Here is a 16,421-nt window from a genome sequence, read left to right as displayed (position 1 = left end):
ACCCAATATCAACATGGGTTTACGAGGGACCGTTCCTGTCAAACTAATCTGATCAGTTTTTATGAGGAGGCAAGTTCCGGACTGGACCAAGGAAATGCAGTGGATGTTGTGTATATGGACTTTTCAAAAGCTTTTGATACGGTTCCACACAAAAGGTTGATGCATAAAATGAGAACAATGGGGATAGGGGAAAATATATGTATGTGGGTTAAGAACTGTCTCAGTGATAGGAAACAAAGGGTGGTTATTAACACACTCAGACTGGGTCTCCATTAACAGTGGGGTACCACAGGGGTCAGTATTGGGCCCACTTCTTTTTAACATTATTTATTAATGACCTTGTAGGGGGCATACAGAGTCGTATTTCAATATTTGCAGATGACACTAAACTCTGCAGGGTAATCAATACAGAGGAGGACAATTTTATATTACAGGAGGATCTATGTAAACTAGAAGCTTGGGCTAATAAATGGCAAATGAGCTTTAATGGGGATAAATGTAAGGTAATGCACTTGGGCAGAGGAAATAAAATATATAATTATATGCTTAATTGTAAAACACTGGGCAAAACTGTCACTGAAAAAGACCTGGGTGTATTGGTGGATGACAAGCTCACGTTTGGTGGCCAGTGTCAGGCAGCTGCTGCAAAGGCAAATAAAATAATGTAATGCATTAAATGAGGCATAGATTCTCATGAGGAGAACATAATTTTACCTCTATACAAGTCACTAGTGCGACCACACTTAGAATACTGTGTACAGTTCTGGTCTCCGGTGTATACGATAGACATAGCTGAACTAGAGAGGGTGCAGAGAAGAGCGATCAAGGTTATTAGAGGACTGGGGGGTCTGCAATACCAACACAGGTTATTACACTTGGGGTTATTTAGTTTGGAAAAACGAAGGCTTAGGGGTGATCTTATTATTATGTACAAATATATGAGGGGACAGTACAAAGACCTTTCTACTGATCTTTTTACTCTGAGGCCTGAGACGGGGATAAGGGGGCATCATCTACGTCTGGAGGAAAGAAGGTTAATCATAATCGCGGATGCGGATTCTTTACTGTAAGAGCAGTGAGACTATGGAACTCTCTGCCGCATGATGTTGTAATGAGTGATTCACTACTAAAATTTAAGAAGGGCATGGATGCCTTTCTTGAAAAGTATAATATTACAGGTTATATATACTAGATTCCTTGATAGGGCGTTGATCCAGGGAACTAGTCTGATTGTCTTATGGAGTCGGGAAGGAATTTTTTTCCCCAATGTGGAGCTTAGTGTTTGCCACATGGTTTTTTTTTGCCTTCCTCTGGATCAACATGTTAGGCTATGGGTTGAACTAGATGGACTTAGTCTTCCTTCAACCTTAAAAACTATGTTACTATGTAAAAGTAGCAAAAAACCTGATGCCTACACATTAATTTTACGTTGTTTGTGTCATGTACTTATCCACTACAAATATACTAATAAATGCTAACACAATATAAGCCGATTTCTGTATTCTCCCATGATTGACACCAAATCAACACAAGATTTTATAAATGCCCTCCAGCTTTTTTTCTCTCTTCCAGTTGGTCATTTTCTTCATTTTGCCTTGCAGATTTCTTGGAGAGGAATGGAACAGCCATGAATGGTGATGCACTTAATCAAGACTCTTCCTCCCAGCTTCCTGACTGGAAGGAGTTCTGTGAGCTTCACGCTCAAGCCGCGGCCGTGGACTTTGCTCAGAAATTCTGCCAGTTTTTAAAGGAGAACCCTAACTATAATGCTCCGGGGGCAGAGACCTCATTTTCCCACCATTTTGCTGCCAATTTTTTAGATTTCTTCAGTTTTGAAGTTAGCAGGGTATATGTATCTGATTCGCCAACAAAATATAACATTGTACCCTTTGTAGGACTACAAAATTGCCAGGTGCCTTTAGCAAGGGATTTTGTCTCCAGGAAAGAGGAAACTTCCACAGAGTCATTAGATAGCATGGAGAATGCTATGACGAATAAATATCGGACTCAAGCCAGGGCTCACAAAGTTTCATCCTATGGACACTCGCGAAGCTCTGAGGATGTTTCAGTACATGGAAGCTCCAAGGCAAAATTTAAAAAGGGTTTCTCATTGAGGAATATGAGTTTATGTGTGGTGGATGGCATGAAGGAGATGTGGCACAGAAAGTCCTCTCCGGAGCCTGGCATAGACAATGGAACAATGAAGCGGTCAGAACATGAACATTGCCCATCAGGCAACAAGGAACAAGTGGAGCCTCGGGAAAAATGGACTCACAAATTGCGCCTATCAAAAATGCAAGCGGCTAAGGTAGATGCTGTCGATATCCAGAGAGAAGGAACGCTCAGGTACATGGTTGCCGATGACACCAATTGCGTTGGAAGCTCTCAGTGGCAAAAATGCCGTTTGCTTTTGAGAAAAGCTGTGAAAATGGAAGGGGAAAAATTTCTCCTTGAGTTTTATGTGCCTCCTAAGGTAAGAAATAAGAATATGTCGATCCTAAACTGCATTTATTTCTGAAATGAAGACTGGTTGCAATTCTCTAGCAAAAAGAATCGTATTGATTGTGCAAAACGGCTGCAGGACAATATTAGTGCATGATCCCAAAATTAAAATAAAGTGAATTACAGGGGTATTCCCATCTCCAAGCTACTATCTCAATATGGAGTAGGTGTAATATTAATTATAGAAAACACCTCCGATTAGAAATGTAGAATAGTTCTGATTCGCTATGTCACTTACCCCATGTGCAAGGCATTGCAGCAGTTTAGGTATCAATGGTAATGACCATTAACAACTATCTAGCTAACGATCACTACATGAATGGTCTTCACACTAGAAATGTGTAACTAACGCTCTTTTATAAGGGTGAACTTCACCTCTAAAGTGCCCTCAAAGGGCTTGAAGAGGATATGTCATTGGGTTGAGGTGGTCACAAGCTGTCAGCCTATGAGTGTTATGAAAGGGAATAGTAAGGCTTTGTGCACACTGTGTATGTGGCCACTGTCAGGTGTATACTCCCAGGAGGTATACACCCAATAGTGACCAGTCTGAATAGATACCTAGACATTCGTCCACCAAAGGGACTCATTGCAAATAAAGAAATTAATTTGTGGTGACTCTTTGTACAGTCAGCTGCAATTTCCTGAACGACTGGAAAATGTCAAAAAAAGACACCCCAATAACCAATACACAGACAGATAATGACTAGGGGTGAAAAGAACATACATGTAGCCACTGTCTAGTAAATGTTCATCTATGGTAAGATTGAAATACATGCCGGGAAAAGCATCTGGCTCATACTTTCTGCTAAGTACAGGAAAGTAGGGTTTATTATATTTTATATTTTATGTATATACCATGAATGTCTGAGATGGGCAAACGATTTTTACTACAGTTGGTGCAAATTGATTTGCACGTCCCACTTTTGCCTGGCGCAGTGTCATTGTTGCGGTATGACCAGGGGTGGATTAAGAGTAGCAAGGGCCCCGGGCAGTTTAGAAGGCGCGCCCCCCCCCCCCACACACACACCTGATGTATCACATGTCACATGATCCCCTGTGATAGATCATATGATAGTTCACGTGAAATTAATTTGGCACAATATTAATTATGATATTTTTTTTTAGGCTGTGTGCCCACTATGCTTTTTTTAAGCGTTTCCGCAGCGGCAGTTGCGCTGCAGAAACGCTTAAAAAATGCTTGGTAGAAGGTCTGCCATGTTCCCCAATGATAATCCGCAGCATTACCAATTATTTTGCGGAAGCGCAGCATTTTCGCCGCCATTGACTTGCATTAGAACAAATGGAATCCGCATCCTTGCATCTGTAGATGCGGAATCCATGCGTTTCAATGTGCGGATGGTACCCGGGTGTGGAGGACAGGAGACTCTCCTCCGGACCCGGGTACCATAGAACCTGTAAAAAAAGAATAAAATAAAAAATAAATATTATACTTAGCTTCTGATGGCCCCCGGTGTCTTTATCCGATGCGTTCTGGCTTGCCGGCAGCTCGCGATGGTCTGAAAAGGACCTGCCATGACGTCATTTAGTCATGTGACGGGTCACGCGACCGCTGACGTCGGCAGGCCATCAGAAGGTAAGTATATATTTTTTATTTTTTACCATTCTTTTACAGTCACACTATATAAATCCATGCCGTTTGCATGGATTTATATAGTGTAACCAAGTTGTCAAGCACTTTCCAAGTGATGCTAAAATTGCTTGGAAAGCGCTTGTCAACCCGCATGCGGAAATGCAAGTGAAGAGCGCTTCACATCCGCATGTCCCTGGCAGGAAAACGCATTTACAATCTGAATGTAAAATCCGCATGTACAATCCGCATGCTTTTTTTCTGCCAGGGAGATGCAGAGACGCTCAAAAAAAATCCGAAACATTTCTGTATCGTGGGCACATAGCCTTACATTAATTGTATGACTCAATATTGAGCACACGTAGCCATCTATACACAGCGGGAGGCTGCACGGTGCCATCTGTACACAGCGGGAGGCCGCACGTAGCCATCTATTCACAGCAGGAGGCCGCATGGCGCCATCTACACACAGCAGGAGGCCGCACGGCGCCATCTATACACAGCGGGAGGCCGCACGGCGCCCCCCCCAGAGACAGCAGGAGGCCGCACTTAGCCATCTATACACAGCAGGAGGCCGCATGGCGCCATCTATACACAGCAGGAGGCCGCACGACGCCCCCCCCAGAGACAGCAGGATGCCGCACGGCGCCATCTATACTCAGCAGGAGGCCGCATGGCGCCATCTATACACAGCGGGAGGTCGCACTGCGCCCCCCCCAGAGACAGCAGGAGGCCGCACGGCGCCATCTATACTCAGCAGGAGGCCTCATGTAGCCATCTATACACGGCAGGAGGCCGCACGGCGCCATCTATACACAGCGGGAGGCCGCACGGCGCCCCCCCCAGAGACAGCAGGAGGCCACACGGCGCCATCTATACTCAGCAGGAAGCCGCACGGCGCCATCTATACACAGCAGGGGGCCGCACGGCGCCATCTATACACAGCAGGGGGCCGCACGGCGCCATCTATACACAGCAGGGGGCCGCACGGCGCCATCTATACACAGCAGGGGGCCGCACGGCGCCATCTATACACAGCAGGGGGCCTCACGGCGCCATCTATACACAGCAGGGGGGCGCACGGCGCCATCTATACACAGCAGGGGGCCGCACGGCGCCATCTATACACAGCAGGGGGCCACACGGCGCCATCTATACATAGTGGGAGGCCGCACGGCCCCCCCCCAGAGACAGCAGGAGGCCGCACGGCGCCAACTATACTCAGCAGGAGGCCGCACGCAGTCACGCATGCAGTCACGCACACACACACAAACATATACAGACATATACATACACGCATAAACACATTTGAAACACAAAAATACATATAAACAGACATCACACAATGATATCTGCCTGCACACACACACACGCACACATATATACACACACATACACACACATACACACACAGACTCACCATCCCCCGGCTCCATTCCTCCTGCCTGCTCTGACTTCTCCGTTGCAGCAGTGCAGGCCGGGCGCGCACTGCGTGACGTCACAGCTAGGAGACACGGCCGCGCACAGGGCCGTGTCTCCTAGCAGTGACGCGGCTGGGCCAGCACAGGGAAGATAACTGCTGCAGTGCTGGCCCGGCCGATGAAGAAGTAGCGGTGGCCGCTGCTGGGGGAGCGGTCCGGGGTCCCCCCTCCCGCCACTGCTACCGGTATGTGCCGCGGCGGCCCGCACATATAATGAGGGCTGTCCGGCATTAGACACCCCGCCCGGAGCCGCGGGCCCCCTGCAGGCCCGGGGCCCCGGGCGGTAGCCCGGATTGCCCTCATTATAATCCGCCTATGGGTATGACGCACATCTGATGTCGCACCATGCCGACTAATCAAAAGCAGAGCCAAGGATATTGGCAAGTCAGAGGCGGGACTCCCTCCCCCATGCAGCAATCGCAGACCACTATCATGGCCTATGAAGTGGGATATGCAAATCGATTTGTGCTAACTCTACATTCAACATGTCAACTATTTTGGTCTTTGGACCACCTAATCGTAGAGACGGCATCTGGTTAGCTGGGAGATTCTCCTTACCATCCATCTCATTCTCTTTTTCTTTTTTTTTTAAATCAAATGTTTTTTTATAAAGATTTTTCACAAAGGTAAAAATTTAAAAAAACAACAACAACCAGACAAACATTGGAGAAACACAGTTCTTCACCCCCCAACCTTCAGGACCATTAAACATGGGTTATTTATACATCTTGGCTCTGCAAAACCAGCATAATTAGATGAACAAATATTTGAACATAATTACAATAGTCAATCCAATTACATAGTACTTCCACAAGTTATAATAACATTTTTATTAATTTTCAAAGAAGTTTAATTTGAGGCATCATATAAAGGTAACTCAAAGCAAGCCAAGGCGAAATCTCCTCAGTTCCCTAGATGTCAAACCTGAGCCATCAATCCATAGACCCCATATCTTGTCAAATTTAGAGATAGCATCTCTTCTTATGTATATGCCCTTTTCCAAATTTACTAGCCAGTTAACTTTATCAATAAATTCTGATATCATAGGCTCCTGATCTGCTATTCATTTTTGGGCTATCAATTTTCTTGCCATATATAACATACGTGCCGCTGCAGTTTTGCCGTACTCATCAATAATCAGATCTTCAACATATCCCAGTATACATACTAATGGTGAAAGCTCTACGTCAGTTGAATAAACCCTGTTAATCTTTGCTACAACACTCTTTCAAATGGACACCAAGTTAGGACAGTTCCACATCATATGAAGCAGATCTGCTATGTTAGTTTTGCATCCAGGACAGTGGGAGCTTGAACGAAATCCTATGTTAAATAAGAATTGAGGTGCCCTGTATACCTGGTGTATCACATACATATGGGACAGTCTATACGATTCACTTAAAGACAGCTATGGAACTCTTTCCAGTATATCTGACCAGTGATTTTCCTCTATGGGTCCCATTACACTCTCCCATTTCTCTTTTGCTCGTATAGGCTGGTTTGTCAATATAATGTCTAAGAGAATGTTATAAAGTAATGAGATCAGTCTACGAGAACAGTGTAGATTAGCTATTCTCTGTATTATTGAGTTTCGGGGTACCCTCCCCCCCCCCTTCCAGAACCATACCACCTCATTCTCTTTAATGGTACATTCCAATCCTATCCAGATTCATGCCATGTACTGATGAGGGGCAAAAGCCAATTTATGTGCAACCTATTCTCCTACAGATTCAAAGTTTGTATTGTTTTCCCATAGAGTATTGCCTATAAGTTTTTCTGACTTCTTGCTGAATTCAAGTTAGTTTGATGAGGAATTTTGGGAGAAATAGATCTATGTAATGAAGTCTGTGTATCCACACTAAAAACTCATGAAAATCTATATCTGCCGTGAAGAAATAATTGAGCATGACGTTGGCAGCAAACCTCAAACTCATTCTGCCAGTGGTGCATGAGCATTTGTCTGTTCTGGCAGACAATACGGAATACTGTGAAGCCAAGGGGGCTTTGTCCAGCTGCTGAATATCTGTGGTCCTCCTACACAAGCTTAAGCAGACCGTGGAGATTAGTTTTATAATACGGTACGTTATTAGACAATTATTGCAGCTTTAGCATGTGAACTGGCAAAAATGAATTTTCACAAAAGAACTTTGCATAACATATCAACTTTATTAAAAAAAAAGAATGCAAACTCCCAATTATTTTAAAAAGGTTAAATTGCTAAAATTGTTCTGTCCTTTAAGGGTTAGCTGTCATATCCAGCTAATGCTACAGTCACACCTTTAAAGGGAATTTGAAAGCAGGCTTTTGCTATTTAATCTGTGAGCACCATGATATAGGGGCTGAGAGCGTGATTCCAGCGATGTATCATTTATTAGGCTTTTTTTTGTTGTTTTAATACAGTCAGTGTTTTATCAGCAGGAGGTTATCACTACAGGACTAGGTGTCTCCTGCCTCTTAGTCAACTGTTCTGTATAACCCCTCCCCCATCACTTATTAGCAGCTTTCTATCAATATACAGTGTACACAGAAAGCTGCCAATCAGAGGGGTGGGCGGGATTATACAGGACTCAGCATTTAGAGAACTGCTAGATCTGCAGCAGAAGAAAACTGTGATTGTATGAAAACTACACCAGGCAGACCAGTGAGGCCACATTCACACGTTCAGTATTTGGTCAGTATTTTACATCTGTAATTTTCACCCACTCCAGGTTTTGGCTTACAAATACTGAAGTGGTGACGTGTTTCTATTATACTTTTCCTCTGACTGCTCCGCTCCTGATTTTGGCTTACAAATACTGATGTAAAAAACTTCACCAAATACTGAACGGGTGCACCTGGCCTAAGTGACATATCACTGGAATCAGGGTCTCTGCCCCTATATCATGCTACTCTCAGATTGCATAGCAAAAACCTGGTGTCAAATTTCCTATAATGTTTCAGCTAGTTCTGAATGTACGTTGTGACTTGTGCAAATGCGTGCCTACCCCGCTGCATAGACGTGCCATGGTATAGGTATACTGTATAGAGGGCATGTGTAGTATATGGAGTTGTTATATAGTTAATGGAATTTTCATATATCTGAAGAAAAATGCCTAAATTGTGGAAATGGCATAAAATAACAAACGAACCTTTAAGCCACGGCCCTGATTCATCAAAGAGTTTTTGCCAGAATTCTGTCATAAAACACTAAGTCACATAATTTTTGTGCAATTTAAGGCTGTACAAAAATGTTGCAATTTTTGTGTTTTCACTCCAGTTTAATCGATTGGAGTAAAATTTATGGCTAGGCACAAGCCACTTTCCAGACTTGCCAGATTCATTAAGAGGCATGTCCCACTTAATGAATCAGGAGCGTCTGACTCCAATACGACCCCTCATCAAGAACGCATTTATTCATGCCGCTCTTGATGAATCAGGGTCCATGTTCCCATCTAGGGTAAAATCAGTTTTTTTTTCCACTTTATTTTTCTGTGCAGAAAAATCTGCGTTTAACAGTTCACGTAACGTGGATGTGATTTCATGAAAAGTCATGCTCACTGGGGGGCAGCGATACGCCACCAAACCGGTAACGTCCGTTTGTGAAAACATTATCCAAAATTGGTATTTCATGGGAAATACAAGTATATTTACCAAAATAAACAGTGAGGAAACCGTCAGGTCCACTTTAACCCCTTGACACTCCATTACATAACAATATGTCATGGAGGTCATGCGGCTGTATTGAGCTGGCCCAAGAGATCAGCTATAGCATAAGCTTTTAATTGGAACCTGTCATGGGAAAAAAAACGTTATTAACCTATAGATATGGGGTTAATCTGCAGGTTAATCTGCATTCTGAACCTGCCTGGCGCCCGCACTGAGAGCCCCACTGGCAGGAGGAAATGAACGTTATTCCTCCCGGCAGGCTCAGAATGGAGTAGCAGTGTGTATGTCTGAATGCCACTCCATTCATTCTATATGGTACTGCCAGAAAAAGTGAAGCACTCGGCAGGATAGGGAGTGAGTGAATGGAGCAGCGGTTGATCATATACACTACAGCTACATTCTAAAATGGATAAAAGTGCCCCGTTCTGCCGATCAGTCCCAACGGTCAGACCCCCACCGATCAATGTGGATTGGTCATAATTTTTCACCGGAGGTTTATTAAACTTTTTTAATTAGTCTGAACTAATATACACACGCGGTCAAAATTGTTTTTACCCCTCTTTTAATGAAAGAAAAACCCACAATGGTCACAGAAATAACTTGAATCTGACAAAAGTAATAATAAATGTAAAATCTATGAAAATGAACAAATGAAAGTCAGACTTTGCTTTTCAACCCTGCTTCCACAGAATTTTTCAATAAATTTAAACTCAAGAAATAGGTCTGGACAGAAATGATGGTACCTGTCGAGAGGTGCAGAAGTCTCATTGACAGTTACAGGAATCGTTTGATTGCAGTGATTGCCTCAAAAGGTTGTTCAACAAAATATTATAATAATAATAATAATCTTTATTTTTATATAGCGCTAACATATTCCGCAGCGCTTTACATACATTATCGTCGCTGTCCCCATCTGCAAGGATTTTGTATGTTCTCCCCGTGTTTGCGTGGGTTTCCTCCGGGTTCTCCGGTTTCCTCCCACACTCCAAAGACATACTGATAGGGAATCTAGATTGTGAGCCCCGATGGGGACAGCGACGATAATGTATGTAAAGCGCTGCGGAATATGTTAGTGCTATATAAAAATAAAGATTATTATTATTATAATATTTTGTTGAACAACCTTTTGAGGCAATCACTGCAATCAAACGATTCCTGTAACTGTCAATGAGACTTCCGCACCTCTCGACAGGTATTTTGGCCCACTCCTCATGAGCAAACTGCTCCAGTTGTCTCGTGTTTGAAGGTTGCCTTTTCCAGACGGCATGTTTCAGCTCTTTCCAAAGATGCTTAATAACATTTAGGTCAGGGCTCATAGAAGGCAACTTCAGAATAGTCCATTGTTTTCCTCTTAGCCATTCTTGAGTGTTTTTAGCTGTGTGTTTTGGGTCATTATCCTGTTGCATGACCTGCGACTGAGACCAAGCTTTCTGACACTGGGCAGCACATTTCTCTCTAGAATCCCTTGATAGTCTTGAGATTTCATTGTACCCTGCACAGATTCAAGACACCCTGTGCCAGATGCAGCAAAGGAGCTCCAGAACATAACAGAGCCTCCTCCATGTTTCACATTAGGGACAGTGTTTTTTTCTTGATATGCTTCATTTTTCCGTCTGTGAACATAGAGCTGATGTGCCTTGCCAAAAACTTCCATTTTTGTCTCATCTGTCCATAGGACATTCTTCCAGAAGCTTTGTGGCTTGTCAACATGCAGTTTGGCAAATTCCAGTCTGGCTTTTTTATGATATTTTTTCAACAATGGTGTTCTCCTTGGTCATCTCCCATAAAGTCCACTTTGGATCAAACAACAACAGATGGTGTGATCTGACACTAATGTTCCTTGAGCTTGAAGTTCACCTTTAATCTCTTTAGAATTTTTCCTGGGCTCTTTTGTTACCATTCGTATTATCCGTCTCTTTGATTTGTCATCAATTTTCCTTCTGTGGCCACGTCCAGGGAGGTTGGCTACAGTCCCATGGATCTTAGATTTCTGAATAATATGTGCAGCTGTAGTCACAGGAACATCAGGCTGATTGGAGATGGTCTTATAACCTTTACCTTTAACATGCTTGTCTATAATTTTCTTTCTAATCTTCTGAGACAACGCTTTCCTTTGCTTCCTCTGGTCCATGTTGAGTGTGGTACACAACATGTCACCAAACAGGACAGTGAGTATCTGTAGCCCTATATACAGGCCCACTGACTGATTACAAGATTGTAGACACCTGTGATGCTAATTAGTGGACACAACTTGATTTAACATGTCCCTTTTGTCACATTATTTTCAGGGGTACCATCATTTCTGTCCAGGCCTATTTCATGAGTCTAATTTTTTTTTAAATTCTGTGGAAGCAGGGCTGAAAAGCAATCTCTGACTTTCATTTGTTCATTTTCATAGATTTTTTAATTTATTATTACTTTTGTCAGATTCAAGTTATTTCTATGGCCATTGTGGATTTTTCTTTCATTAAACGAGGGGTACCAACAATTTTGACCATGTGTGTAGTTCAGCATCTGATTAATCAACAGGGTGTGCGCCCTGCTGATAAATCTAGTCACACACTGCACATTCATAATTCTCACCCTGTGGGCTCAAGCACGAATGCGATTCGACAACATCGGATTGCTCTCGGACCACTGTTATTCTATGGGGCCATGCGCACATGTATGATTTTTTGTTTTTCTTTTTTTTCCCACCGTTTCACCTCACTTGGAATTTTTTTTCCTGTTTTTCAGTAAATGCTAAATTGAATGGTGTCATTCTGAAACTGCACTGACTAAAGTCACAAACGACCTACTAACCGCCAAATCTAAGCGACACTACTCTGTCCTCCTCCTCCTAGACCTGTCATCTGCCTTTGACACAGTGGACCATTCCCTCTTACTACAGACTCTCTCATCTATCGGCATCACAGACTTGGCCCTATCCTGGATCTCCTCATACATAACAGACCGGACATTCAGTGTCTCCCACTCACACACCACCTCCTCATCTCGCCCCCTATCTGTCGGTGTCCCCCAAGGTTCAGTTCTAGGACCCCTGCTCTTCTCCATCTACACCTTCGGCCTGGGACAGCTCATAGAGTCTCATGGCTTTCATTATCACCTCTATGCTGATGACACACAAATCTACCTCTCTGGACCCTATATCACCTCCTTACTAACCAGAATCCCACAATGTCTGTCTGCTATTTCATCCTTCTTCTCTGCCAGATTTCTAAAACTTAACATGGACAAAACAGAATTCATCATCTTTCCACCATCTCATTCAACCCCCCCAACTGACCTATCTATCAATGTCAATGGCTGCCCACTCTCCCCAGTTCCTCAAGCTCGCTGCCTTGGGGTAACCCTGGACTCTGAACTCTCCTTCAAACCACATATCCAAGCCCTTTCCACTTCCTGCCGACTCCAACTCAGAAATATCTCCCGGATCCGCACATTCCTCAGCCATGAATCTGCAAAAACACTGGTGCACGCCCTCATCATCTCCCGCCTTGACTACTGCAACCTCCTGCTCTGTGGCCTCCCCTCTAACACTCTCGCACCCCTCCAATCTATCCTAAACTCTGCTGCTCGACTAATCAACCTGTGCCCCCCGCTATTTCCCGGCCTCTCCTCTCTGTCAATCTCTTCACTGGCTCCCCATTGCTCAGAGACTCCAGTTCAAAACCCTAACCATGGTATACAAAGCCATCCACAACCGGTCTCCTGGTACTTACCGGCACGCAACCTCCGATCCTCACAAGATCTCCTTCTCTACTCCCCTCTTATCTCCTCCTCCCACAATCGCATACAAGATTTCTCCCGTGCTTCCCCCCTACTCTGGAACTCTCTACCCCAACATATCAGACTCTTGCCTACCTTCAAAAGGAACCTGAAGACCCACCTCTTCCGACAAGCCTACAACCTGCAGTAACCACCGCTCCACCATACTGCTGCACGACCAGCTCTACCCTCACCTACTGTATCCTCACCCATCCCTTGTAGATTGTGAGCCCTCGTGGGCAGGGTCCTCGCTCCTCCTGTACCAGTCGCTGTCACATTGTGTTTAAGATTATTGTAATTGTTCTTGTATTATACCCCTTTTTCACATGTAAAGCGCCATGGAATAAATGGCGCTATAATAATAAATAATAATAATAATAATTCTAGACTATAATTGATCCTGCCAAAAAAAGCAAAAATATAGGGCTGTTAACCGAAAACTAGAAAAGTTATGGTACTTGGTAGAACAAGAAATAGCACAAATGAAAACTGTCTGTGTCCTTAAATAATAATAATAATAATAATAACAATAATCTTTTTATTTATATAGCACCAACATATTCCGCAGCGCTTTACAATTCAGACAATTTACAGACATTATGGGCGCTGTCCCCACCGGGGCTCACAATCTAAATTCCCTATCAGTATGTCTTTGTAGTGTGGGAGGAAACCGGAGAACCCGGAGGAAACCCACACAAACACGGGGAGAACATACAAACTCCTTGCAGATGTTGTCTTTGGTGGGATTTGAACCCAGGACCCCAGCTCTGCAAGGCTGCAGTGCTAACCACTGAGCCACCCTTGATTCCAGTGATGTGTCACTTACTAGGTTGCTTGCTGTAGTTTTAATAATCTGCTGATAAAACAGTTATTTTATCACTAGAGGACTAGTAAACCTGTTGCCATGTAGTCCTCCATATTCATGAGCTCTGTATAACCCCGCCCCCACCACTGATTGGCAGATTTCTGCCTATGCACAGTGTACACGGAAAGCTGCCAATCAGTGATTATACAGAGCTCAGCATTCAGAGCACTGCTAGATCTGCAGCAGATAAAAGTGATTTTATAAAAAATACAACAAGCAGCCCAGTAAGTGATACATAACTGGAATCAGGGTCTCTGCCCTTACATCATGCTTTTCTCACATGGGTCAACAAAAACCTGGTGACAGGTTTTCCCTTTAAGTGGTTAATTGTCATAATAGCATCTCCTATATGCCCTTTATACCATAATATAAAACCATAAATAAGAAAACCGTATCGAGCGTGTAATTCTCTCAGCTAAATAAAATAACTAAAGTCTCATTATTGAATCGGAGTCTGAGCTAGAAGAGGAATTATTTGCCTGGACAATGAACCTCTGTGATTTTCTTAATGGTCTGACACACATAAAAAAAAAAAACTTAAACAGCTTTTTACTCCGTGTAGTAGGTTCTTTCACGGTGTCTGCCTTTGTTAAGGCTGCCATTGAATTCATGATACTCCCACCCAGATCAATTAGCACAACCACAAAACAAAGTGTATGGCTGTGAGAAGAGCAGCTGATGCCAAGAGACACTAGTTGAATATTCTGTTTGTACATCTTGTGAGACTGGGGGAATAAAATCCTTCCATTAATTCATTTACCATGGAGTGTGAAGCCTCAGAGACACAGTGAGATCATTTTCATTCATTTTATATATCTTAGGTAGAAGGACAATACATTTTATATATCCCTTATAGGCCTTGTTCAGACTTAAAGCACCACTCCAGCATTTTTTCTTCTTCTACCTCTGGAGTGGTGCTTTGAATCTAAGGTCCCTGCCCCCAGCCTTATAGTTATCCGCTGCTGTCTTCTCCTTTCATCGCCGCCGCTCTCGTCGGTCTCTGGCAGATTGTGACCTGCCAGATTGCTCCAGTGTTTCATGGAGCGAGCCAGGGGTCACTCTTCAGTGTAAGTGTATGACAGCCTCCTTCTGGCCTCGTTCTGGCCTCTTTCTGGCCTCGTTCTGCCTCTTATAGACTTTCATTGAGAGCTTGTGACGTAATTTCTCACTTCCGGCCAGTCAGAAGCTGCACTCACAAGGGGGTGAGTATAAGACCAGTGGCTGATACTTTACATTAGAAGCACCACTCCAGCGTTGAAAAAAAATTACTAAAAACACTGGAGTGGTGCTTTAAGTGATGTTTTTGGTGCTCAAAATGGTCCGATTTTCATCGGTTTTTGGTCTGTGTGTCGGTTTTTACCATCAGTGGTTTTCTCATATGAAAAAAAAATATAAATTGCAAAGCTTGTCCAATGCACTAAAATGTTAATCATGCACAGCACACGGATTGCAGTATGGGCTGTCAGTGATTTTTCATGGAGCCATAAACTTTTATGGGTAATTTTGATCCATGACTCCGCAAAAGAATCATGGAGACATGTGAGCAGACCCATAGATCATATGGATATTCTGTCCTTTATTGTTTTTTCTTTGGTACATGTTAAATGTCTCTATACAGTATATGACCACAATTACAGAATGGTGGTGACAAGGGAAAATGTTGTGTGGCAGAACATGCCTCAACTTTTTTTTTCTATTAATTATTTTTAAAAGTAATTTTTAGTATTCCTAGCATAAAAATATCTTTATCATAATTTTCAGATTAATTTGCTTTCCTTGGTGCCACTGCTCATCTTTGCTGCTGGGTCCTAGATAGAATCAGTCTCCTTCCCCCTCTGGCATCTGAGAATATTGTCCCTTCCTTACTTCCGCTGTGCTCCTTCCCTGACCAACAGAACAGAAAGCTATTTCTATTGGTCGCTATGCAGGGATTAGAGGACTAATATGCAAAGAACTCTCTGTGGGCCTTGTCTGCCATAGAAGTTTAGTGATTTTTATATTTTTAAGTTTGATACAGTCAAATAATTTGGGATTTGGGTCTAAGTGAAAAAATACGATGGTATTAAATTACAGACGCATGAAGGTTACTAGAGAGCATATCTCTGGGTGCTGTCATGTTTCAAATATATTGGCATATTCCAAGTAAAGATTAATTTGTATTCCTTGATGCAGTTAATTGCAGGGTTATTTACAGAATATAGGATCACTTAGTGATCGATGGAGCTCCGACCATGGGCACCCCCAACGATACCTAGAATGGGATTGCGGAACCACGAGAACACCCGTCTTGAATGAAGAAGAGGTGAGCTGAGGATGATTGACCACCACCCCATTCATTGTCTGTGGGATTGGCAGATGTAGCCATGGGCTACACTCAGATGCGCGGAGATAGACATGCTCTCCTCTGCTTCATTCAAGATGGGTGTTCTCTTGGTTCCGCAGCCCCATTTTTAGGGATCAGTGGGAATCCCAGTGTTCGGACTTCAAACAATCATTAAGTTTTCCCCTTTCCTATTTTGGCAGGAGTAACCCTTTAAAACAAATGTGTAAATAATAACATCTAACCTGGAAT

At 43.3% G+C, this 16,421-nt stretch overlaps 1 protein-coding gene across 1 annotated transcript in view; it reads left to right on the top strand.

Annotated features, from left to right (window-relative positions):
• The window catches only part of SH2B2 (SH2B adaptor protein 2), a 174,564-nt gene that overhangs the window by 81,648 nt on the left and 76,495 nt on the right, over window positions 1–16,421 (top strand). Inside the window, exon 2 of the mRNA XM_073667760.1 lies at window positions 1,602–2,473. Within this exon, the coding sequence (XP_073523861.1) occupies window positions 1,628–2,473 (846 nt within the window). The 5' untranslated portion in view covers window positions 1,602–1,627. The remainder of the gene's footprint in view (window positions 1–1,601; window positions 2,474–16,421) is intronic.

Source organism: Phyllobates terribilis, unplaced genomic scaffold, assembly GCF_046119375.1.
Source record: "Phyllobates terribilis strain yellow unplaced genomic scaffold, ASM4611937v1 Scaffold_2__4_contigs__length_985480577, whole genome shotgun sequence".
NCBI classification, from domain to species: Eukaryota; Metazoa; Chordata; class Amphibia; order Anura; family Dendrobatidae; genus Phyllobates; species Phyllobates terribilis.
Note: the sequence above shows the minus strand (reverse complement) of the source record. Positions and strands in the feature narration are given on the sequence as shown.